This window comes from Procambarus clarkii, chromosome 22 (assembly GCF_040958095.1).
Source record: "Procambarus clarkii isolate CNS0578487 chromosome 22, FALCON_Pclarkii_2.0, whole genome shotgun sequence".
Lineage (NCBI taxonomy): Eukaryota > Metazoa > Arthropoda > Malacostraca > Decapoda > Cambaridae > Procambarus > Procambarus clarkii.
In genome coordinates, this window is record NC_091171.1 from 34,334,416 (window position 1) to 34,361,793 (window position 27,378).

General features: G+C 45.2%; 1 protein-coding gene across 2 annotated transcripts; it reads left to right on the forward strand.

Moving 5' to 3' along the window:
* The first annotated feature begins 335 nt into the window (after window positions 1-335).
* On the forward strand, window positions 336-26,957 carry LOC123758745 (roundabout homolog 1). 2 transcript variants are annotated; one of them, XM_045743394.2, is made up of 4 exons: window positions 336-635; window positions 20,469-21,047; window positions 21,427-22,962; window positions 23,120-26,957. In XM_045743394.2, the coding sequence occupies exons 1-4, from the start codon at window positions 584-586 to the stop codon at window positions 24,205-24,207; spliced, it is 3,255 nt and encodes a 1,084-aa protein (XP_045599350.2). In that variant the 5' UTR covers window positions 336-583; the 3' UTR covers window positions 24,208-26,957. The 2 variants fall into 2 exon arrangements, with proteins under 2 accessions (XP_045599350.2, XP_069184934.1); XM_069328833.1 differs by lacking the exon at window positions 336-635 and having other exon boundaries at window positions 19,472-21,047.
* The last annotated feature ends 421 nt before the right edge of the window (window positions 26,958-27,378 follow it).

Genomic DNA, 27,378 nt, shown 5'->3' on the forward strand with positions numbered 1-27,378 from the left:
TCAGGGGGGGAAAGCACCACGCCATTACGACTGTATAGCACATGGAAGGGATCAGGATAAGGATTTAGGATGGGACGGAGGGGAAGTGGCTAATCGAGAGCCTGGTGCGTGAGCCTCACCCGAAAAGCCCAGATGATCTCATAGACGACGGGGTCGTGTCGGGCGCGTGTTTCTCCAGCCCAAATTTGCTTGACAGGTCTGTGGGGAGGTCCTAAGCCCCGCCCCGCCGCCAGCCCGACTCCGCCCACCGCCGCCACCACCACCCTCCCACCACCGGCTCAACCACCACCACCCTCCCACCACCATCCCACCGCCACCACTCAGTGTGAGCCCAGACCGTGGAAAAGGAGGCTGCTGGCTACGCTTCAGAGCGCCCTTACGCTTGTTCTGAACCACCCCCTCTTCCTTTATCCTTGTGTAATGTTCGCATTATCATTTCTCTGAGAGACGAATGACGTCTGGCATGGATGTAAAAGTGAATTGACAAACTCAGGAGGTGCATTAAGTGCAATGTCAATATGGTAAAAGTTTTTGTGCTCCAGCGGTTTCCACGAGTCAGTGAGGATACACTGAATTTGTAACCATGTATATTCTGCCACTGGTGTTTCTACTTGGTGTAACCTACGCCCAAGAAGGTGAGTCTGTTCCCTATTCTACACATAGTTTACAAGGATACTCGGTACACAGAGAGGTGTATGGGGTACGCTCGCTGTTGCCAGTGATGGGTGTAGGTATATTTTCAGGTGTTGGGCGTTACTTAACAGTGACTAAGGGAGGGGGGGAGGGGACGAGAGGTCTAGCTCTTTTATGCCCCGTCTACTAGCCTGGTTATACCTGTTGCCTTATATAATATATCTCTGTTCTGACGTTTGAATTCTTTGTTGAATTCTTAAAGTTATGGATGGAGGTGGCTTCCACAAACCCCGTACAGTGTATGGGCACTCGTTACTACCAGCGTTGGGTATGAGGTGTTGGGTAGTGTATGGGTACTCACTGTTGCCAGTGTTGAGTTTATTTCGAAGTGTGTGGGAGGACACGCTGCCAGTGTTGCATATGTTTTGAGCATGCCATTCCTCACAGGTGAAATGTGTCCGGTTTGTGGCGATTTGACAGTAAAATTTGCATACTAATTTGAATTTTGTAAACAATCCCACTTACAAATGTACAACCATTCATTAATAATGATTTTAAAGTAAATTATTGTTGTTGAATGCCCCGAGGGTTCCTTTGATCCAGAACTGCGTTATTTGATGTTGCGTTATTTGTTCAAGCCGCGTTATTTTGACTTTTTGCAAATGCGCATAATTTCAAAATATTTTTTTTTTGGGGGGGCATATCTCCTCGGAACACCTTATTACCTGAATCTGATTCCGCGAGTTGTTCTGCTTCCCGAGGCTGGCTTGGGGGCCAGACTCGACTTGTTGAAAACAGATAAATATAATGTTTTATGAGTTTTCATATATAATACATGTTTTAAGAGCCATTAGTACGCTAAACGTTTCGATTCTGGCAAATACTCCGTTTAAGATGATGAATCGAGGTCTATTGTACGCATGTATGTCACAGTTGAGCTTCCAAGGGAGGTAATGTGGAATTACCACTAATTGTAGTAATTAGTGAGGTTCATAAAACAGCCAAAGGGCCTAGCGAGGTGTGTTATGTCAGCGGTTATACACACGAGGTCTGGTGTACTTCTTCAAGAGGAAGTACATCTTCATCTGGTACATCAGAACATCTTCAAGAGGAAACTAGATTTATTCCTCCAAGGAGTGCTGGACCAACCGGGCTGTGGTGGGTATGTGGGCCTGCGGGCCGCTCCAAGCAACAGCCTGGTGGACCAAACTCTCACAAGTCAAGCCTGGCCTCGAGCCGGGCTTAGGGAGTAGAAGAACCCCCAGAACCCCCCATCAACCACGTATCAACCAGGTACTGCCTATAACACTTAAGATTTTACCTCTTAGGTGCATCGGGATATTGGCAAAAAGATAGTTTTCTAATTGTTTAAACGTTATATCGTTAGGGTAGGCGGCGTTAACTTAAGTTAGGCTGTGTTAACTTAAGTTAGGCTGTGTTAACTTAAGTTAGGCTGTGTTAACTAAGTTAGGCTGTGTTAAATAAGTTAGGCTGTGTTAACTTAAGTTAGGCTGTGTTAAATTAAGTTAGGCTGTGTTAATTAAGTTAGGCTGTGTTAACTAAGTTAGGCTGTATGTTAACTTAAGTTAGGCTGTATGTTAACTTAAGTTAGGCTGTATGTTAACTTAAGTTAAGCTGTATGGTATGTTATGTTAAGCTGTATGTTGTTGGTATGTGGGCCTGCAGGCCGCTCCAAGCAACAGCCTGGTGGACCAAACTCCCACAAGTCAAGCCTGGCCTTGTCCCGGGCTTGGGGAGTAGAACTCCCAGAACCCCATCAACCAGGTATCAACTAAGTTAGGTTGTATGTTAATTTAAGTTAGGCTGTATGTTAATTTAAGTTAGGCTGTATGTTAACTAAGTTAAGGCATATGTTAATTAAGTTAGGCTGTATGTTAACTTAAGTTAGGCTGTGTTAACTAAGTTAGGCTGTGTTAACTAATTTAGGATATGTAAACTAAGTTAGACTTTGTTAACTTAGGTTAGTCTGTGTTAACTTAGGTTAGTCTGTGTTAACTTAGGTTAGGGTGTGTCAGATTCGTTTGGGTTAGGTGGGGTTTGGCTGGAAAAGATTAGGCAGGTTTAAAATACGTTGACCAACCGTCTTGCGTACGATCTGACTTGTAAACAGGCTTTCCGACCAAGTTAATTGTCAAAACCGTATATCGTTAGGTTTATATACCATAGTCAGGTATATATATACCATAGTCATATATACCAAGTCAGCTGGAGGACGGGTTAGTTGTGGCTGGGGTTCGGTTCGGTTCGTTAGAGATAAATTCTGTTCGGTTAGGTTAGGTAGGTTGAAAATATATTGACGAACCGTCATGTGTTCACTGTGACTTATGTCCGGATTCCGTATCGCAATTTTGACAAGTTAACAGGTTCCGGAAATTCAAAGAAAATACACATGACTTAAGCATTAAGAGCCACGAGTCTTTCGGAATTAATCAGAAGTACAGTTAGAGAGGCTTCATGGAATTTAATGGAAGTATTTATCTTTCATAGTCTTTTCAACATTGTAAGTTTGTTACGTTTTGTCAGTATGAGTCGACGGCTGTGATGGTGAGCTGTAAGTTGTTTCTGTTGCATCTGTCCACTCCAACTCTCATGAATTTCATAACTCACTGAAAATATAATTTCTATATTTAAATCTAAATCTTACTGTATATAAATATAATGATCATGCATTATGCTGATATTATGACTTAGTCATAATATGCCCCTTAGTCGTATGCTTCTTATGACATAAGGGGCATAACTGGCCGACCCCTCACAGTGTTCAAGAGAACTGGATAAGCACCTCCAAAGGATACCTGATCAACCAGGCTGTGACTCATACGTCAGGCTGCGAGCAGCCGCGTCTAACAGCCTGGTTGATCAGTACGGCAACCAGGAGGCCTGGTCGACGACCGGGCCGCGGGGACGCTAAGCCCCGGAAGCACCTCAAGGTAACCTCAAGGTAGTAAACAATGTACTGGAATTTTGTGTAAATTCAAATATAAATATACCAACTTATATAAATACATTCTTTGATTTTGGATTTTTAATTTGAAAGAAATGAAAGGTTTCTTTTCTTCCCTGTAGTGTCTAAACGACTTGGCGATTTATGACAAGATAATATGATGCTGATTAGATTTTGGCTTAAAGAGGAATTTATCTAAGATACAACGGTGCTGATTACATTTTGACTCATAAGCCCAGCCTGCAAGTATGAGAAGTATGTGGTTTCCTGAGGTAGCAATTCTTACTTAGATTTCTATGATTTTTTTATAAAATGAAATGAATTTAATCTATACAGTACAAATCTCCGGATCCATAAATCCTCGTTGAGTCTCCCTTAGCCCAGGTCCTTTCACAGGTGTAGGCCTATCAAAGATTTTGGCATTTTGTCCAACCTTCTTCACTTCAATTAAAAGTGGCATAAAATTAACATTTTCCACGTTAAAAAGTTAAACTGGAAATTTTGAGCAAAAATACAGTATATATTCTATTTGTAATGTTTCGTACATACTGTTGATATGTTTAACGTAGGCCTATAGTCGGAAATCCTAATTAGTAGACATAAAGTGAATCATATAATAACGAGATTTACTGGAGGATGTACCCACCATATATGTACTTCTCATAATTCATACTGCCAGTTCACAATATACATGATGAAATAATTTCATATGATGATTACAAAAATTCCCCGACATGGATCACAACAGTAGTGGTATACCAAAGGATACCTGATCAACCAGGCTGTGACTCATACGTCAGCCTGGTCCAACAGCCTGGTTGACCAGTCCAAGAAATTCCTTCCGAGTTCTTTAACAGTAATGTACAATCTTTGCGAGATTTTACTGAGAAATTAGACAATTACGTAAAAGAAATCAACGTAGCTAACAGTCATCTTATATTAAATAGAAGCTATTGTATATTATTAATGTTTCATTATTACTGAGAGACTTCTCAGTTATTACTGAAACATCTCAGATTACTGATGTTCATCTGGATCTTACCTGAAGAGGTGTTTGGGAGTTCTTCTCTCCAAGCCTGGCCATGGGCCACACTCGATTTGTAATAACTTGGTCCAACAGGCTGTTGCTTGGAGCAACAGGTCCACATATCCATTACAACCCGGTTGGTCCAGTACTTCTTGCAAGTACTGATTTCACCCCCCCCCCCCTTCCACTGCTACGATCACCAGGCTTGGCATTCAGTATATCGCCTATGTGTAGGCCTACATTTTTTTATTTTTAGTTCCCGTATTCTGTTTATTAAAATCTTCACGAATTGAAACCTTTTTTTCATAGCTCCATATAACACTTGTTATAGTTTAACACTTGCTTTCATGGCACTATTACCGCTCAAATACATTTAATAAAACACCTAATATGTAGGGTCTAAGACCGGAAAAAAGTTCGTACCAGCAGCGTCATCACTATAAACAAACCTAATCTAACCTAACCTACTCTAACCTGGCCTAATCTAACCTACTCTAGTCTAACCTAATCTAACCCAACCTCACTTGACCAATTCTAACCTCACCTATTCTAACCTTAAATAACCTAACCTATTTAACCAATATATATGCTTCTGTTGTTCCATGGGAATGACCTTTTGGCTCTGACTCAGACGCCATGCCCACTTACGTAGACACCATGCCCACTGACTCAGACACCATGCCCACTGACGTAGACACCATGCCCACTGACGTAGACATCATGCCCACTGACTCAGACACCATGCCCACTGACGTAGACACCATGCCCACTGACGTAGACACCATGCCCACTGACTCAGACACCATGCCCACTGACGTAGACACCATGCCCACTGACTCAGACACCATGCCCACTGACTCAGACACCATGCCCACTGACTCAGACACCATGCCCACTGACTCAGACACCATGCCCACTGACTCAGACACCATGCCCACTGACGTAGACACCATGCCCACTGACGTAGACACCATGCCCACTGACTCAGACACCATGCCCACTGACGTAGACACCATGCCCACTGACTCAGACACCATGCCCACTGACTCAGACACCATGCCCACTGACTCAGACACCATGCCCACTGACGTAGACACCATGCCCACTGACTCAGACACCATGCCCACTGACTCAGACACCATGCCCACTGACGTAGACACCATGCCCACTGACTCAGACACCATGCCCACTGACTCAGACACCATGCCCACTGACTCAGATGCCATGCCCACTGACGTAGACACCATGCCCACTGACTCAGACACCATGCCCACTGACTCAGACACCATGCCCACTGACTCAGATGCCATGCCCACTGACTCAGACGCCATGCCCACTGACTCAGACACCATGCCCACTTACGTAGACGCCATGCCCACTGACTCAGACACCATGCCCACTGACTCAGACGCCATGCCCACTGACTCAGACGCCATGCCCACTGACGTAGACACCATGCCCACTGACTCAGACGCCATGCCCACTGACGTAGACACCATGCCCACTGACTCAGACACCATGCCCACTGACGTAGACACCATGCCCACTGACTCAGACGCCATGCCCACTGACGTAGACACCATGCCCACTGACGTAGACACCATGCCCACTGACGTAGACACCATGCCCACTGACACAGACACCATGCCCACTAACTCAGACGCCATGCCCACTGACTCAGACACCATGCCCACTGACTATGACACCATGCCCACTGACTATGACACCATGCCCACTGACTCAGACGCCATGCCCACTGACTATGACACCATGCCCACTGACTCAGACGCCATGCCCACTGACACAGACATCATGCCCACTGACTCAGACACCATGCCCACTGACGTAGACGCCATGCTCACTGACTCAGACGCCATGCCCACTGACTCAGACACCATGCCCACTGACTCAGACACCATGCCCACTGACGTAGACGCCATGCTCACTGACTCAGACGCCATGCCCACTGACTCAGACGCCATGCCCACTGACACAGACGCCATGCCCACTGACTATGACACCATGCCCACTGACTCAGACGCCATGCCCACTGACTATGACACCATGCCCACTGACTCAGACGCCATGCCCACGGACGCCATGCCCACTGACTATGACACCATGCCCACTGACTCAGACACCATGCCCACTGACGTAGACGCCATGCCCACTGACTCAGACGCCATGCCCACTGACTCAGACGCCATGCCCACTGACTCAGACGCCATGCCCACTGACACAGACGCCATGCCCACTCACTGACTATGTCACCATGCCCACTGACTATGACACCATGCCCACTGACTCAGACGCCATGCCCACTGACGTAGACGCCATGCCCACTGACTCAGACGCCATGCCCACAGACGCCATGCCCACTGACTATGACACCATGCCCACTGACTCAGACGCCATGCCCACTGACTCAGACACCATGCCCACTGACTCAGACGCCATGCCCACTGACACACACCATGCCCACTAACTCAGACGCCATGCCCACTGACTCAGACGCCATGCCCACTTACACACACCATGCCCACTAACTCAGACGCCATGCCCACTGACTCAGACACCATGCCCACTGACGTAGACGCCATGCCCACTGACTCAGACACCATGCCCACTGACTCAGACGCCATGCCCACTGACTCAGACGCCATGCCCACTGACTCAGACGCCATGCCCACTGACTCAGACGCCATGCCCACTGACAGACGCCATGCCCACTGACTCAGACGCCATGCCCACTGACTATGACACCATGCCCACTGACTCAGACACCATGCCCACTGACACAGACACCATGCCCACTAACTCAGACGCCATGCCCACTGACTCAGACACCATGCCCACTGACGTAGACGCCATGCCCACTGACTCAGACACCATGCCCACTGACTCAGACGCCATGCCCACTGACTCAGACGCCATGCCCACTGACTCAGACGCCATGCCCACTGACTCAGACGCCATGCCCACTGACAGACGCCATGCCCACTGACTCAGACGCCATGCCCACTGACTATGACACCATGCCCACTGACTCAGACACCATGCCCACTGACACAGACACCATGCCCACTAACTCAGACGCCATGCCCACTGACTCAGACACCATGCCCACTGACACAGACACCATGCCCACTAACTCAGACGCCATGCCCACAGACTCAGACACCATGCCCACTTACTCAGACGCCATGTCCACTGACTATGACACCATGCCCACTGACTCAGACGCCATGCCCACTGACACAGACGCCATGCCCACTGACTCAGACGCCATGCCCACTGACTCAGACACCATGCCCACTAACTCAGACACCATGCCCACTAACTCAGACGCCATGCCCACTGACTCAGACATCATGCCCCCAGGATTCACCAAGTATTTATGCAACCATTTACGAAACCAGTACATCTAGGTACCTGGGAGTTAGACAACTGCTTTCTTTGGAAGTGTAAGAAAAAGGAGGCTTGGTGTAGCATCAGTTGATGTTGTTGTAGAATGATTAACATGGTCTGGAGTTTACTCGGTAGTGGGCAGGAATTGGAGTACCAAACGTCCACTGCTTTTCCTTAGTTTATTATATAAATATATATATCTTCTACACCGGGCCAGGAGCTAGCTAGAGTGTGTAAGGTCCGTTGCCCAGGGCTGTCTCTGAAGGTCTGAGGGCTGCAGGCGCAGAGCAGATTGCATTCAAATCTGCTGACAACCTTGTTGATGCCTATTAAGTTGTTTAGCTTAAGAGGGGTATTAGATCACTCTATGTGTATGTCCATGGCGCCTAACTGGCGTCCAACAGTGGTCGAGGACCGGGCCGCGGGGACGCTAAGCCCCGAAATCATTTCAAGATAACGATAACCTCAAGATAGATCAGATCACAATTTGGCAAGCCAACGCTTAGCGGATATATTGCAGACGGCCGGTGGAGGCAGGTGGTCCCCCGGTGGAGGCAGGTGGCCTCCCGGTGGAGGCAGGCGGCGTCCCGGTGGAGGCAGGCGGCCCCCCGGTGGAGGCAGGCGGCACCCCCGTGGGGGCAAGCGACCCGTCGGTGGAGGCAGGCGGCCCCCCCGGTGGAGGCAGGCGGCCCCCCCCCCCCCCGGTGGAGGCAGGCGGCCCCCCCCCCCCCCGGTGGAGGCAGGCGGCCTCCCCGGTGGAGGCAGGCGGCCGGTAAAGGGAAGAGGGAGAAGTCTTCACAACAACAGCTGGGTGTCTGACCTGATGGCCGGTAAGGGTGGCCGCCACAACTTCCCAAGGATATTTTAAGACTTATCCAGAGCAGGATATGTCATGCCTAGATAACCGCTACCAGCCGCTCCAATGCAGGAGGCTTCACTCATCACCACAGCCAGACAGTAAGGTGGAGCGGAGCATGCAACACACGTCTACTGTCTCCCCATTATTTAGAGAACGAACACAGGGAGACAGGACAACAGTGATAAGAATGGGTTAGCCAAATGAAATTGTTTCTCCATATGTAGATAGTATCTATCTATCTAATATATATATATATATATATATATATATATATATATATATATATATATATATATATATATATATATATATATATATATTAGTATTATATATATATATATATTAGTATATTTATTATATATATTAGTATATGTATTAGTATATATATTATATGACAATGTCAGACCACGGAGGAAAAATGAAACAGGAAATTTCCTGTTTCATTTTTCCTCCGTGGTCTGACATTGTCACATTCTTAATAACGTGTTTATTTTCGTGATATACACACATATATATTATATATATATATATATTAGTATATTTTGGTAGCAGTCTTTCCTGTAGACATATATTATTAAATATGACCGAAAAAGTAAGATTAATAATTCTAACACGAATTTTCTCGATCTTTCGTACATTTCTTTTCACTGTTGGTGGTAATTCAAAAATCAATTCTCCAAAATTCATTTTTTATTTCTAGTCTAAAAAAAATAAAAAAAATGAATTTTGGAGAATTGATTTTTGAATTACCACCAACAGTGAAAAGAAATGTACGAAAGATCGAGAAAATTCGTGTTAGAATTATTAATCTTACTTTTTCGGTCATATTTAATATATATATATATATATATATATATATATATATATATATATATATATATATATATATAAATAAAACCTAGAAGGGGTACCACCTCTGGTGCAAGTGTAGGGACCCATAGCCTCGGAGAAGAAAATAAAGAGTACTCAGAGAAGACCTTGTGGATCCTCACTGAACACTTTGATATTTTCTTCTCCTACTATATATATATATATATATATATATATATATATATATATATATATATATATATATATATATATATATATATATATATATATATATATATATTTAGGGGTACCACCACTGGTTTAATTAAAGGGACCCACATCCTCGAAGAAGAAAATAAATAGTGTTCAGAGAAGACCTTGTGGATTCTCACTGAATACTTTAATCTTTTCCTCTCCTACCACCCCTATTATTTTTTTTATTTGATTTTATTGCAATGCTGCAGTTTACAGAAAACACACACTTATACAACAATATACCAATCAGTGTTCGAAGACCTCGTCCAGCTCCTCGGGGGTCGGGTGCGTACCCAAGATACAGCACGCATTTCCCCTCTGAACAGCAACACTGAGGCGCTGGAACATAAAACTGGCCGCTCTTGGGTCTCTAGTCTTCCCAATGAGTTCCTCGCCCAGCTCCTTCAGGAACTTAAGTGCACATTTACCCCAGGCGCCCAGAGTCTCAGAGCCTATTGGCACGAACCTGTAACAACGTTCTAGGTCCCTGTACTTGTTAGTTTTCTGGGTCTCCCTGAAGGTGGCCGCCCCGCCTCCCTCTGCTGCGCTGTAAGGTAGATAGGTATCAGCCAATGTGAATGCACACGTGATGTGATGTGATGCACACGTATATATATATATATATATATATATATATATATATATATATATATATATATATATATATATATATATATATGTATATATATATATAACAGAAAACGCCTCACCTCAGAAGGATTCGAACCCAGACAGCCAGGGGGCTCCATTCATCTTAGCGTGTCACCTTAGGCACGCTAAGGCGCATGGAGACCTGGCTGTCTTGGGGTCGAAACCTTGTGGGGTGAGTTTTCTGTTATATATTGGCTTGGGGACCATTCAAGCTTATTTGCACAAGAGCCGTATATATCAACGTAAGAAATATTGAGAAGATTCGTGTTAGAATCATTAATCTTTCCCTTTCGGTCATATTCAACAACATTTGTTTACAAGAAAGATTGCTACCAATATATTATATATATATATATATATATATATATATATATATATATATATATATATATATATATATATATATATATATATATATATATATATATATATATATATATATATATATATATATATATATATATATATATATATGACAATGTCAGACCACGGAGGAAAAATGAAACAGGAATTTCCTTAAGTACTTTCGTATATTAAATACATCTTCAGAAGGTGTGATTGACAGTTGAGAGGCGGGACCAAAGAGCCAAAGCTCAACCCCCGCAAACACAATTAGGTGAGTACACACACACACACACACACACTATATATATATATATATATATATATATATATATATATATATATATATATATATATATATATATATATATATATATAGAAGGGAGTACCACCTCTAGCTGGAAGAAGGGGGACCCATAGCCTCGGAGGAAACCACGCATAACGCATTAGAAGGAATGTTTAGATCCCCTCCAATACAGTTTCTGTGTGCTTTTCTCCTACCACCCCCTTCCTTTTTTATTTTTTGTGCTTTATTATGCATTTGATGGTTACAAGATATACATGGGTTGATACAAAAATAATACTGCAAAAAGGTGCTTAAAGGTTATGGATCTCTTGAAAAACACAACACTGGGAAACATTGATGAATGTCACAGACGGGTTCGATCATTGTTGCAAGTCAAACACTTCTTCGAATTCCTCTGAAGTTGGACTAGTGCCCAAGACGCAACAGGCATTTCCCCTCTGAATCGCAACACTGAGGCGCTGGAACAAGAAACTTTTTGCTCTCTGGTCTTTTGTAGCGCTGATCAATTTGTCCCCCAATTCCTTCAGGAACTTCAATGCACATTTTCCCCACGAACCGAGGGTCTCCGAGCCGATCGGAACAAAGCTGTAGCAGTGTGCTAGACCTCTATATTTAATAATTTTCTGCGATTCCCTGAAAGAAGCAGCACCACCGCTTTCACGTGTGCTGTAGTGGAGGTAGGTACTGGCCAGTGTGGCAGCGCACGTGTAGTCCCATACCACTTGCTTACCATCCTTCCAAGGTAGCAAGGTGACCCCATCAGGGCGCTTCTGAGGGTCGTTAGGTCTGGATAAGTGTGGTTCTCTTTGTGCCGGGCAGCGGGCTGTGGCGAGGCTCCTCTTGATGATGTCATTGACTTCTTCATGTCTTGCAATTTTACCCTGTGATTTACGACATACCAGACCATGACGACCATATTGGTCTGCCATCGCAGTTCCGCAGATGCACCTATGTTCGGTGAGGATGGGGGCGGCAAGGCGAAGGGCAACTCCAATGCGGAGAGCGTCATGACTGAGGCGAGTTCCCAGGGCTGCATTGGGCACAGCAAATAAGAAATCCCCGGCGTGGGGTGCTGTTACCGCTAGGAGGCGGGCTTTGTTTTCAGCATCAGCGTTGTCAATCATTGCTGTGACAGTCTTTTCCATTATGGGGCTATCCCAGTGGGCCTGCTTGTGGTCTTTTGGGACTTGTGGTCGGGGTTGAGGGTGTGCAATGGTGTCCCATTGTCTGGCTGCTTCGATGAACGTTTGATCATGAGTTCCCGCTGTCTCTCTCATACGCTCTGGTAGGATCTGCCCTACCAATTCGTTGGCTGCTGTACATGAGGATAAGAATGCTGGAAGTGCTACCTCAGTTGCCTTTCGTATGCCTATCCCTCCAAATCTCACTGGCAGTGTTGCTTGGTCCCACTGACTGTCATCTAAATCTAGGTTGAGCGCCTTCCTGAATATTGACCTGAGGAGCTCATCATATTGATTTAGAAGTGGGTTGCCAAAAGTTGGTGCACACCTTAAGAAGTATGTTAGCCTGGGCAAGGTAAGGCACTTTGTGAGAAGGTAGAGGGCATCATGGGAGTCCAAGTCCCCAATTCTCTCTTCCATCCTCTTTAGGTCTCTAAACTTTTCGTCAAGGGCCGCAGCAATAGCATTGTGGCCCAGAGGTGCTCCGAGTAGTGTGCTGTCGGTAGGTTTAACGACTGAGGCTTCTGGTAGAACTGATTTCACTGCTCTAATGATTACTTCACTGGATGCAATAATTTCGCACTTGGAGGGGTTAAGAACGAGACCCATGGACTCCCCCCGTGTCTTCACCAGCTGTAGGTCTTCTAGCAGGGAATCTTGTGTGCCTGCCAGAGTGCCATCATCCAGGAACCAGATGTTGAGCTCGCTGGACAGTCTGGCTGTAATTTCTCGAACCGCTATGCAAAAGAGGATATATATATATATATATATATATATATATATATATATATATAAGGGCAGGTCCTTAATCCTAATTTTCTCTGGAATATTGCCCGCCAAATCGTTTAACAACCAGGCACCCATTTACTGCTGGGTGAACAGAGGCTACAGTTAAGGATTCGCGCCCAGTCAATCCTCCCCGGCCAGGATAGGAACCCAGGCCAGAGTGCTCGCGAAGCGCCGGGCGAGTGCTTTACCACTGCGCCGTGGGAACTGCGGGGAACAAAGTACAAGACATAAATACTTCTACTTCACCTTCTGAAGATGTATTTAATATACGAAAGTACTTAAGGAAATTCCTGTTTCATTTTTCCTCCGTGGTCTGACATTGTCACATTCTTAATCACGTGTTTATTTTCGTGATATACACATATATATATATATATATATATATATATATATATATATATATATATATATATATATATATATATATATATATATATATATATATATATATATATATATATATATATATTTAAATGGAGACCATTCAAGCTAAACATTTACTTCTGTAATGCTGAGCGAGATCCCAGCATGTTCAATTCCTTAAACATTCTGAGGACAGCTATACTGGTCTAGGATGCATGTGAGACCCCAACAGGGACCCAGGACCGTCCCTACGCGCACCACACACAGACACGTGTGTACTACACACTAAAGCTTAAGCCTGCTAGTGCTCGATACTTTTATTTGGCATACAAAACTAGTTCACGTATCTTATATGCACGTCTCTTCAATGTCATACTTGACCATCAGTGTTAAGTACAGAGACTACTCGCCATAAAGAGCATTACCTCGCCATATGCCACGGAGTGCGATGCCGGCCGCCAGACACGCATGTGATGACTCCCCAGGATGATCTTATCAAGGAACCATTATATAATAGCTGACGAGTCTAGTTTTTGTTGAGTGTTCCTGTACTGACCGCAGGTGGATACCAGGCGGGTCTGTGTGGGTGGGTATTCTGGAGTACACTGAACAGCTGTGTGGGTGGATGTCGCTAAGTACAGCTGTGTGGGGTTGAAGTTGCTAAATACAGCTGTGGTGGTTGAAGTTGCTAAGTACAGCTGTGTGGGTACCTGGAGTGGGTTCTGAAAATTCTACTCCCCTGGCCCGGCCCGGAGCTAGGCTTGACTTGTGTGAGCTTGGTCCAACAAGCTGTTGCTTGGAGAGACTCGCAGCCCCACAAATCCATTACAACCTGGTTGATCCGCCATCCCTTACTGAGAAGTGCCTTGTGATTGGATCCCTGGATTTAAACTTTGAAGGTTCTCATAATCTATCCAATCATTTTTCTATCTGACGTTATATTTGCCTGGTTACGCTCCCTAAACGTTAGGTTGTCAGACACCACCATTCCCAGATTCTTTACGTGTTGCTTTCCTACTATGAGTAGAAGTATTTGTCTTGTACTTTGTTCCCCGCAGTTCCCACGGCGCAGTGGTAAAGCACTCGCCCGGCGCTTCGCGAGCACTCTGGCCTGGGTTCCTATCCTGGCCGGGGAGGATTGACTGGGCGCGAATCCTTAACTGTAGCCTCTGTTCACCCAGCAGTAAATGGGTGCCTGGTTGTTAAACGATTTGGCGGGTCATATTCCAGAGAAAATTAGGATTAAGGACCTGCCCTTATATATATATATATATATATATATATATATATATATATATATATATATATATATATATATATATATATATATATATATATATATATATATATATATTTTGTGTGTGTGTGTGTGTGTGTGTGTGTGTGTGTGTGTGTGTGTGTGTGTGTGTGTGTGTGTGTGTACTCACCTAATTGTGCTTGCGGGGGTTGAGCTTTGGCTCTTTGGTCCCGCCTCTCAACTATCAATCAACTGGTGTACAGATTCCTGAGCCTACTGGGCTGTGTGTGTGTGTGTTTGTGTGTGTACTTACCTAGTTCTCACCTAGTTGTGCTTGCGGGGATTAAGCTTTGTCTCTTTGGTCCCGCCTCTCAACCGTGAATCAACTGGTGTACAGATTCCTGAGCCTACTGGGCTCTATCATTCCTAAATTTGAAACTGTGTATGGAGTCAGCTTCCACCACATCACTTCCTAGTGTATTCCATTCATTAACTACTCTGCCACTGAAAAAGTTCTTTCTAACGTCTCTGTGGCTCATCTGGGGACTTAAGTTTCCACCTGTGTCCCCTTGTTCGTGTTCCACCCGTGCTGAAGAGTTTGTCTTTGTCCACTCTGTCAATCCCCTGAGAATTTTGTAGGTGGTTATCATGTTTCCCCTCACTCCTCTGTTTTCCAAAGACGTGAGGTTCAACTCCTTTAGCCTTTCATTGTAGCTCAACACAAGTTTCTAAAGGCAGTTCTTATGTTGGCTAACCTAGCATATGCCGCTGATGATATCCTTTTGATTTGCGCCTCTGGGGACAGGTTCGGTGTGATATCAACCCCCAGATCTTTCTCTCTATTTGACTTTTGCAGGATTTCACCTCCCAGATGTGTGTGTATATATGTGTACTCACCTAATTGTGCTTGCAGGGGTTGAGTTTTGTCTCTTTGGTTCCGCCTTTCAACTGAGGCGCGTGTGTGTGTGTATATTTCATTTAAGGTAACTATCCACACCTAATTATCTGAAATTTATCATTGTTAAACACAACCTGCCCTCAGGGGGTTACATACCCTCGAGGTAATCATTAATAACCACTTCATATTTAACGCTATAATCTACTCCCTGTTTATGGCTAGATTAAGGTTAGGTCTGGTTAGGTTAGGTTAGTTTATTACTATAATTCTCAGACATGTGAGAAAACACCCTCTCTCCAAGTATGTGAAATAGGAAATTCAAAAACTATTTGAGTATCCCCTAAACTATGACATTAAAGGAAACCTACGCCATAGGGCTTATCAAAGAAAACTAGCTTACCATTGACATTTAGTTCCTTAATCCCAAGATTTTTAATACAATACAATTAGAACTTGAGAATATTCTATGATTAAGTCAAAGATCCCCTTGCCTATTTACACGTACAGCCGACCATTATTGTAACGGTAATATACTTTCAGACCATCGCGAATATCAAGATAACTATCCAGGTAGTCTGATAGAGAGGTTGGTATCTCCATGTAATCATTTCACCCTGAGAATCGGTTGGTTAAAAACATCATGTTATTTTCCGCTTCCCAATCAAAAACTTTATTAATATCAGCTTGTGTATCTTACAAGTAATTTTCATGCTGATTTTTGTGCCATGTGCAAAAGATGACACGACTCTGTGATTTGGATTTTATCTATATCTGATATGAGAATAAGAACAAGCAGCGGTGCAAGGCCCGGAGGTAGAGAGCTTTTCAGTGTGCTTGGACTTGATTCTCTTTGAATTCAGTTTGACAAGAAACTGGATATCCATCGTCTTACTTTACCTGTTATTGCCATTGTCCTCAATTTATGGGCTGTCACTCCACGGTCACATTTATTAAATACCTTTGCGAAGTCCGTGTGTATAACATCTTGTGCACAACCACGTGAACAACAGTTGAACATCGGTGGTGGCACGATGTTCAAGTGTTACATATTTTTTTTTTTTTTTTTTTTGAGATATATACAAGAGTTGTTACATTCTTGCACAGCCACTAGTACGCGTAGCGTTTCGGGCAAGTCCTTAATCCTATGGTCCCTGGAATACGATCCCCTGCCGCGAAGAATCGTTTTTTCATCCAAGTACACATTTTACTGTTGCGTTAAACAGAGGCTACAGTTAAGGAATTGCGCCCAGTAAATCCTCCCCGGCCAGGATACGAACCCATGACATAGCGCTCGCGGAACGCCAGGCGAGTGTCTTACCACTACACCACGGAGACTGCTAATAACTGCTAATATTGAATAACTGTTAAACGTGGAATGTAAGAACATAGAAATATTGAAGTAAAATGAAAATCTTTTAAGAAAACAAAAACTGGATAGTTTCCTGGAAGAGGTGCCAGACGAACCGAGCTGTGGTGGACATTGGGCCTGCGGGCCGCTCCAAGCCTGTTGGACCAAGCTCTCACAAGTCAAGCCTGGCCCCCGGCCGGGCTCGGGGAGTAGAAGAACTCTCAGAACCACATCTAGGTACAATCCAGGTAGAGGAAACTTTACAGAGCACATGTACCCCTGTTGTGGAAACAGGCAGCCTGTACCTAGGCAAATCGAGGAATCTCCAGGCCAACTGCTGACCTGCCCCAGGATGCAACCCACAACAGTTCTCTAAATCCCTGGTACCTATTTACTGCTGGGTGAACAGACACACCAGGCGAAAGGAAACCGCTGGTATGCTCCAGCACACACCCACCAGGTATGCTTCTGGAGAAAGGACATTTGCCCGACCATATCCGCCCCGTTTGGAGATCGAACCCGTGATCCTCGCGTGTGTGTGTCTAGGACTTGGACCACTGTATCGAATTATGAGGCAATTCCTTTCTTAGTGCCAATAAAACTGCCCCTCTGCTCGCAGGCCGCTGTGCAGCTTCCGGTAAATCATGCATTACTCATTGAATTAAGTAATCAGCAATTTGTCTACCGAACACTCACTAAGACATCTTCAGTGATGGGTGAAACCGTATGTTCACACGCCTTAGTTAATAATATGAAGTAAACATTATATGAAATGAAGTCAGTTACGACTTAATAATGGACGACTTGATAAGAGTCCAGGACTTGATAAGGGTCCAGGACTTGAAAAGGGTCCAGGACTTGATAAGGGCCCAGGACTTGATAAGGGTCCAGGACTTGATAAGGGCCCAGGACTTGATAAGGGTCCAGGACTTGATAAGGGTCCAGGACTTGATAAGGGCCCAGGACTTGATAAGGGTCCAGGACTTGATAAGGGCCCAGGACTTGGTAAGGGTTCAGGACTTGATAAGGGCCCAGGACTTGATAAGGGCCCAGGACTTGATAAGGATCCAGGACTTGATAAGGGCCCAGGACTTGATAAGGGCCCAGGACTTGATAAGGGCCCAGGACTTGATAAGGGTCCAGGACTTGATAAGGACCCAGGACTTGATAAGGACCCAGGACTTGATAAGGGCCCAGGACTTGATAAGATCCCAGGACTTGATAAGGGTCCAGGACTTGATAAGGGTCCCGGACTTGATAAGGGTCCAGGACCTGATAAGGTCCCAGGACTTGATAAGGGTCCAGGACTTGATAAGGGCCCAGGACTTGATAAGGGCCCAGGACTTGATAAGGGCCCAGGACATGATAAGGGCCCAGGACTTGATAAGGGCCCCAGGACTTGATAAGGGCCCAGGACTTGATAAGGGTCCAGGACTTGATAAAGACCCTGGACGGACTGAAGCACCGTGACATTCTCAGCTTCTGATATATGTGGTTTGGGTTATTTAACATAACAACGATATTAGACATTTGATATTAGACTGACCGCTCTCCGGCATCAACTCTTTATGTCTGGAGTGAGAGGCTTTTACCTGGGGAGACTCAGGCTCTGTTTCCTGAGTCTATAGGTGGCAGCGCTCGTGTGCTTGTGTACTATTTACCCCTAAGTGCTACAGCTATTTTAAAAGTAATACATCGAGGTACGCCTGTTTAAAGGCAGTTACCAAATCTAATGGTAAAAAAAGTAACATGACAATTTAAGCATTGGAGGTAATTACAGATAGCGACAGTAGCGGTGTAAGGGTTAAATAGCACAAACTATTCTGATTTGTTTATCGCCAGTCCTTCAGTGTTTTAACTGACCGCCTGAACTGACCAGGCATACTGGATTGCATGTTGCAATCCAGCCAACCCACCGAACAAAAAACAAATAGTATCCACCAAATAAAATCGAGTCCAAGTGCAATTAAAAGCTTGGTACCTCAGGGTACAGTCCTTGCACCACTGCTTTTCCATATTCTCATATCATATATATAGACAAAAGTACAAGGCACAGCTTCGTATCATCTTTTGCAAATGACATAAAAATCAGCACGAAAATTACCTCTGTTGAAGACATTGAAAAACTACATGCAGTTATTAATAAAGTTTTCGACTGGGCAGCAGAAAATAACATGATGTTTAACCGTGATAAATTCCAGGTACTCAGGTACAGTAAAATTCAGGACCTTAAACATAATACAGAGTACAAAACACAATCAAATGTGCCCATAGTAGGAAAACAGCGTGTAACTAATCTGGGAATAATGATGCCTGACGACCTACGTTTAGGGAGCATAACCAAGCAAATATTGCGTCAGCCAGAAAAATAATAGGATGGATTACGAGAATTTTCAAATCCAGGGATCCCATCACAATGGCTGTACTCTTCAAATCACTTGTGTTGTTCCGTCTTGAGTACTGCTCAGTACTCACTTTCTCCTCCAGAGCAAGAGAGATTGCTGAAGTAGAGGGAATACAGAGGACATATACGACAAACATAGACGCACGCGATAAAGCACCGAAACTATTGGGATCGTCTCAAAGTTCTCCAAATGTACTCACTAGAAAGGAGACGAGAGAGATATCAAATAATATACACGTGGAAAATACTGGAGGGCCAGGTACTAAATATATACAGTAAAATAATATCATACTGGAGTAAACGATATGGATGAAAAGGCAGAATAAATCCAGTGAAGAGCGGGAGTGCCATAGGCACAATCAGAGAACACTGTATAAACATCAGAGGTCCGCGGTTGTTCAACATCCTCCCAGCAAAAATAAGAAATATTGTCGAAACAACCGTGGACATCTTCAAGAGAAAACTAAATAGTTTTCTTCAAGAAGTGTCGAACCAATAGGCTGTGGTGGATGTGGGCCTGCGGGCAGCTCAAAGCAACAGCCTGTTGGATCAAGCTGTCACAAGTCAAGCTTGGCCTCAGGCCGGGCTTGACGAGTAGAACTCCTAGAACCCCATCAAGCAGGTATCACGCAGGTATGACGGATGCAAATCCCCCTAAACTATCAATAATCCCATTACTCTGATCCATCGTTCAGAACATATTTATTTTCTTTGCTAAACACATTTGAAATAAAAAGTGCTGAAAACTATGGCCATCTTATTGAAATTTTTTCTTGCGTTATTTTATTTCAAACATTTTTCTAAGTTTGAGCATTTGCCTTAATACCAGCAGTGAATAACATGTTAACAAAGGTCAGCAAATGGGATCATGCTCTTGCAGGATAGTGACACATGTTTCTGTATCACATTTATCATGCACCTGCAATGGGAACTGCGAAATGTGACGTTGTTGCAGGCGGGCGCCTATTAACATGGAATCTTTCTTTTACAGAAGGACCACCGGTGATCAAGGAGCACCCCAGTAACGTGGTGGCTCGCCGCAACGACCCCGCCACCCTCAACTGTGCCGCCTCTGGTGCCGCCCGCGTCAGGTGGTTCCGTGACGGAGAAGAGGTGGTCACCTCCACACAAGACCCTCGCTCCCACCGTGTCCTCCTGCCCTCTGGTTCCCTCTTCTTCCTCCGTGTCACTGCCACCAGGAAGGACAGTGACACAGGCACCTACTGGTGCGTGGCGTCCAATAGCTACGGCACTACACGCTCCCACAATGCCACACTGACCGTGGCCACCCTTGCGTATGACTTCCAGAGCCAGGCAGAGCCCACGGTGAAGGCCAGGGTAGGTGACTCTGTCAGCCTTCCATGCCGGCCGCCCAAAGCCACTCCTCCGCCAGAGCTGACCTGGCTGAGGGACGGCCGGCAGGTGACCAACTCCAGTCGTGTCAGCGTCACTGAGGCTGGAGACCTGGTGATCAGCCAGGCCGTCCAGGAAGACTCTGCAGCCTACGTGTGTCGAGCCCGTAATGCTGCTGGGACCAGGGAGTCTGCTCCAACTCAACTCACAATAATGAGTAAGTGTTTAAATATAGTTATTGTACTTTATTTACCTCTATATGATATAATTCCACTCACCTTTTTTTTGACTAGAAATTACTTTTTGCCTGCAGGCGTGAGCGATTTATTCAAATAAAAGCCATTGTAAGCTTTACATATTGAAGGCCTTACAGACAATCAACATTTATCTTCATCATCGCCATATATATGTGCACTCTTCAACCCACCATTTTCATCGCAACTACACTTATGTTATAATTTTGTGATTTAACAGTTTCCTAATGCTTTAATACAGATCACTTTCATATATGTTTACAAAATATATCAACTTAAAACTATGTAATGTGAACATATTAGCCACGCAGTTGCCATAATACAAACAAATTCCATCCTCAGCTCCACCGCTATTTGAGGAGAAGCCAGCCAATGTGACTGCTCCGTCAGGAGTGGTGGTAGTTCTGATATGTCGGACACAAGGATCTCCAGTTCCCACAGTGACATGGCGGCGGCTGGATGGCAAGATGCCACTGGGACGAGTCAAAATGGAAGAAATGCAACAACGTCTGGTGTTGCAACAGGTGACAGTTGCTGATTCAGGCATATATGTGTGTGAAGTGGAGAATGAGGCGGGAATTGCTATAGCACAGGCAACTGTCACCATCGTTGATGCTCCGGAGCTGGCTGATGCACCACAGAACCTTCAAGTTATGGTTGGTGAAAGAGCAAAGGTTTCATGCCGCATGAAGGGTGAGCCTCAGCCATTGGTGTTGTGGCGTCTGCCCACACTAGACAGAACGGCCCTCCTCACCACAGGCCTGTCAAGGGGTCATACCTCTGTGTCTGATGATGGACACCACCTCCTGTTGGAGAATGCAGCTACTGAGGACAGTGGTACTTACTATTGCTGGGGTGTTAGCAGTGGTGGCGGTGTAAGAGGGCAGGCAGAAGTTGTAGTGGTGTCAGCCCTTCCACCACCTGTGATGGGCACTGAGCCCAGAGATCTTATGGTTGCCCCAGGAAGTACTGCCTCTTTTCCATGTGAGGTAGTGAGTGAGGCCGCTGAGGCTACCATTTCCTGGTGGTACAGACCGGCTGTTCATTTGCCGTCCCGCCAACTTACCCAGGACTCTGATGACCCCCGGATCTCTCTCCAAGAGAATGGTGCCCTGATTCTCAAGAATGTGCATCTAGATGATGCAGGCATATATACGTGCCGTGCTATGGCAAACACTGGCACTGTGGAACAAGCAGCTGTACTGAAGGTAGAGCGTGATGCTCACATCCTTAAACCATTACTGTTACCAGCTCCTCCCACAAAGCCCCGTCTTATGGCAATGAACCAAACAGCAGTACAGCTGAGTTGGCTTCCTAACTCTCAAGTGAGTGGGGAGTCTGGTCAGTGGTACACAGTAGAGTACTGGAGGCAGGGCTGGGATGAATGGCGAGTGGCTGATGCCATCATAATCAAGGAGTCGTGTGTGGTGAGTCGTCTCACACCTGGACACACCTACACTTTTCTAGTCCGTGCTGTTAACAACATAGGACAGTCATTTCCAAGTCCTTGGTCAGATCCAGTCACCACCCGCTCTCCTCGTGATCCCAACCTTACTGTCAACCAGGTCCGCCAAGCCCGGCGCCGCCTTGCTCGGCCCATTGTCACCCTCACTGATGCCGCCATCACGGCACCTGACAGTGTCCTGCTCACCTGGGACTTCCTGGCCCCAACAGATGGAGCTGTGGAGGGCGTGTTGGTGTACTCCATAGCAGAGGTGGGCACCGTGCAGGTGGCTACTGTCCTGGGTGCATCATCTTCATCCCACCTTTTGCATGACTTGAGTCCCAACACCCCCTACACCTTTTTCATTGTCCCTTTCTGGCACAGTGTTGAGGGCACACCCTCCAACTCTCGCTCACTCACTACGCCTGAGGATGGTAAGTTGCTTAAATTTTCTGTTTCATCAAACCTTGTACATCGTTTATAGTTATAATTGTACTAGCATATTTAATCCATATCTTTGACATTATGATTGTCTGGACAAAATTTATGTACAAATATTTGTATCACAATATGTTGGTTTTTTGCTCACAGTTCCTGCGATTGCTCCAAAGGATGTGCACATCACGGTGCATGAGGAAGGCTCTGTACTCATCAGGTGGGCGAGTGTGAGTGCCGAGGAAGCTCGTGGGGACCTGGTGGGTTACCAGGTAACAATAAGCCACAATGGTAGCCAGACCACAGAGACGGTGGCAAGCCCCTGGCTGGAGGCCCGCAGCCTCCTGCCTGGTCGCCTCTACACTGTGCGCGTGGCAGCCGTCACGGGCGCGGGTCCTGGGCCCTTCAGTGACCCTGTCCTGCTCGATGCTGGGCCCAGTGATGCCCACAGCATTCAGAGGGTCAATAAGGATGATGATAGTAGTAGTTCTGTAATGTATGCTTCACCACAGCCAGAGTGGTTGATGTACTTACTAGTTCCCTTAGTACTATTGGTGCTGGTGGTCACCTTGTTGTATGTAAAGCACTTGCGTCAAAAAGCACCACCTTCCACATCACCTCAGACACCTACCCTCTACCAAGACGCATCCATCTACCCAGACCATCATTCAGTCAACATGTACAGCGAGCAAAAATTATGGCATCCTTCAGAGAGTGACAAAGATTCTAGTTTGTCATCAGCGCGACTCGTGCGTCCAGACCAACTCGTGAACGAGTACGCAGAGCCACGTGTACATAACGATACAATGACGGAACCGTATGCCACCACAGCATTATTGGCTCCTCCATCACCCTGTATGACCCACGGCACTCCCTGGCAACACCATAGTGATGACTCTGGCGTACAGGTCAACTGGGCTGCATTTCTTCCTCCTCCACCTGCGTGTCCCCCACCAATTAACCTGGGAAACCCAACTAGACCTGGAGGCAGTGATCAACAGGAACCCCGGATGAGGTCGCCTCCTGCGTCACAGTATGACAACAGAAGTAGTTCTGAGCAGTATGAGAGGCCATGCGATGCTGCCTCAGAACACACATATGACGTATATACACATGTGACACCTGCTGACTGCAGAGAAGGGTTCCTTACCTTCAGCACTTTGCAGGGTCATGGTTGTCAAAAAGTTCACGCTGATTGCCACCCTCCACCATCTGCTGACCTGCCACACAGTAACACGCACTAGTGCCATTGTCTCACACGTCTGACGAACTGGCAGATTTCCCTCATAGAATCCACCAGCACCACCTTTGTCTCCTGGGTCAAAGATACCTTCACTCAGGATGAAGTCAGAGACCTGATGGTAGTCCTTGAGACATTCAGTAGCGTACAACTCATTGGATTCAGAGTTTAAATAAGTGTTAAAAGGTAAGATTCCCAGTAGACATTGCCATCATGATCAGACAAAAGAAATATGTAATTCCTACCACTCCTTCGGTCATTGAAGACTGAAGAGTTGTTCATTGACAATGTCCTCCAGGTCATCCACAGCCTGGATGACAGCCATGTCATCCACATTTGGTCGTGTATTTAAATCACCCATAACCCCTTTGTTAGTCCACTCATGCTCATCACAACCCCTGTGCTGGTACACTCATGCTCATCACAATCCCTGTGCTGGTACACTCATGCTCATCACAACCCTTGTGTTGGTACACTCATGCTCATCACAACCCTTGTGTTGGTACACTCATGCTCATCACAACCCCTGTGCTGGTACACTCATGCTCATCACAACCCTTGTGTTGGCACACTCATGCTCATCACAACCCTTGTGTTAGTCCACTCATGCTCATCACAATCCTTGTGTTGGCACACTCATGCTCATCACAACCCTTGTGTTAGTACACTCATGCTCATCACAACCCTTGTGCTGGTACACTCATGCTCATCACAATCCTTGTGTTAGTCCACTCATGCTCATCACAACCCTTGTGTTGGTACACTCATGCTCATCACAACCCTTGTGTTGGTACACTCATGCTCATCACAACCCTTGTGCTGGTACACTCATGCTTATCACAATCCTTGTGTTGGCACACTCATGCTCATCACAACCCTTGTGTTAGTCCACTCATGCTCAACACAATCCTTGTGTTGGCACACTCATGCTCATCACAACCCTTGTGTTAGTACACTCATGCTCATCACAACCCTTGTGCTGGTACACTCATGCTCATCACAATCCTTGTGTTAGTCCACTCATGCTCATCACAACCCTTGTGTTAGTCCACTCATGCTCAACACAATCCTTGTGTTGGCACACTCATGCTCATCACAACCCTTGTGTTAGTACACTCATGCTCATCACAACCCTTGTGCTGGTACACTCATGCTCATCACAATCCTTGTGTTAGTCCACTCATGCTCATCACAACCCTTGTGTTGGTACACTCATGCTCATCACAACCCTTGTGTTGGTACACTCATGCTCATCACAATCCTTGTGTTGGCACACTCATGCTCATCACAACCCTTGTGTTAGTCCACTCATGCTCATCACAATCCTTGTGTTGGCACACTCATGCTCATCACAACCCTTGTGTTAGTACACTCATGCTCATCACAACCCTTGTGCTGGTACACTCATGCTCATCACAATGCTTGTGTTAGTCCACTCATGCTCATCACAACCCTTGTGTTGGTACACTCATGCTCATCACAACCCTTGTGTTGGTACACTCATGCTCATCACAACTCATGTGTCAGTTTGCTTACCCCTTTACAGTCCTCACTGTGTCACAATAGTTCTGCAGTTAGCAGCACAATGGGTTCACGTCCAAAAGGTCCCAGGTTCGATTCCCACCCAGAACGGAGGCATTTGAATACAGGTGTATCCTTTTATCGGATGCTTCTCTTCGCCTAGCAGTAAACAGATACCTGCAAGTTAGATAGCTGTTGCTGATTGTCCTTTAAAAAAGGTCAGGCGCTGACCTATGCTGTCGTAAAAAAATGCTTCCCGTTCCCAACACAACAACAAAAGAGTTCATGACCCCTGTGGTCAAGACCTGCACCATCTTCACTTGCAGCAGTACACTCACCCTACACTAATGATACACTTGCCCCCTTGAGGTCATTGCGAAATTGCTTTTGCACTCACAACACTTATCAAGATTCATTTCTCAAACCTGTCACACCCACCTAGGAAGGTAAGTCAGACACATGTTTACCGCACATTTCACACATCTTCATCACATGTGAAAAGGGCACTACTTCCAGTGGCTTCCTCACACTACATCACTCTGGTTCACTTGGAAGTTGCCTTATACCCTCGTTACTTTATTTATACTTTACTTCCACATGTTAATAAATTTGGTTTACTGTTTATCTATACCTGTTACTCGTATTCTTAATAACGTGTTAATTGTGGAATTATTTAAATCAGGAGAGGTATGTGCTTTTCCGAGCAAATTAGAATGCAAATATCCTAACCCACACATATGAAATGGTATGAAAGTTATGACGTTTCAGTCTATCCTGGACCCTTATGAAGTCACACTTTGTACGTGATAAGGGTCGAGGGTGGACCGAAACCTCGTCATTTTCCTTCTTTTCATATGTGTGGGGTTGAGTGTTTATTGTTTTTGCAACATTGTTTCTTGTTAAAGTTTTGACCATGTGCAGAATTACCTCCTGTTCTATGCCTCTGTAATTTACACCCACGATACCACCTGCATACAGCGCCTGTGTTAACACAACACACACCAGTGTCACCTTAGGCTACTACACCCTCGAGTAACGTTGCCCCCGTCAACTGCTACACTACCAGTAGCTTCTACACTCACCACCTACACCAAGTGATATACTATGTACGTTAGTGCCAAACACTGCCTGCCAGTTACATTACATGATCATTTCTATGTTATTTGTTGCTAGTCACTGAATGTATATATGTAAATTAAAAATTTATATTTTTATTAAACATTGTAAATAATGTGCAAATGTTTCATATATCCCACTGTTATATACACATAATGCTGCATACTGTTGTTCTAGGGAATGTGAACATTCCGTTAAAAGACTTGAAAGTTCGTGTCTTCTGGCTTCATATCTTAAATGGAAGATAAAATTTCAGCCATCAAATATATTTAAATATCTAAGATTTAATATACCTTTGAGAAAAGAGATGGGCCGGGAAAAGCTAAATCTATGGAAAGTAGTTCTAAAAAAAAAGCCTGAAACATGAGCCAGATAAGATTTAAAATACATTGAATGCGCAGCTCTGTGAAAGTGTGTTTCCATTCAGTAAGTTGCCCCTCGACGAGCGGCACCCGGGTGCTGTGATTGTGGAGTTCCTGGATAATTCTGTCTGTCAGTACAGCAGATTCACGAAGCAGTTACACAAGCACTTACGAAC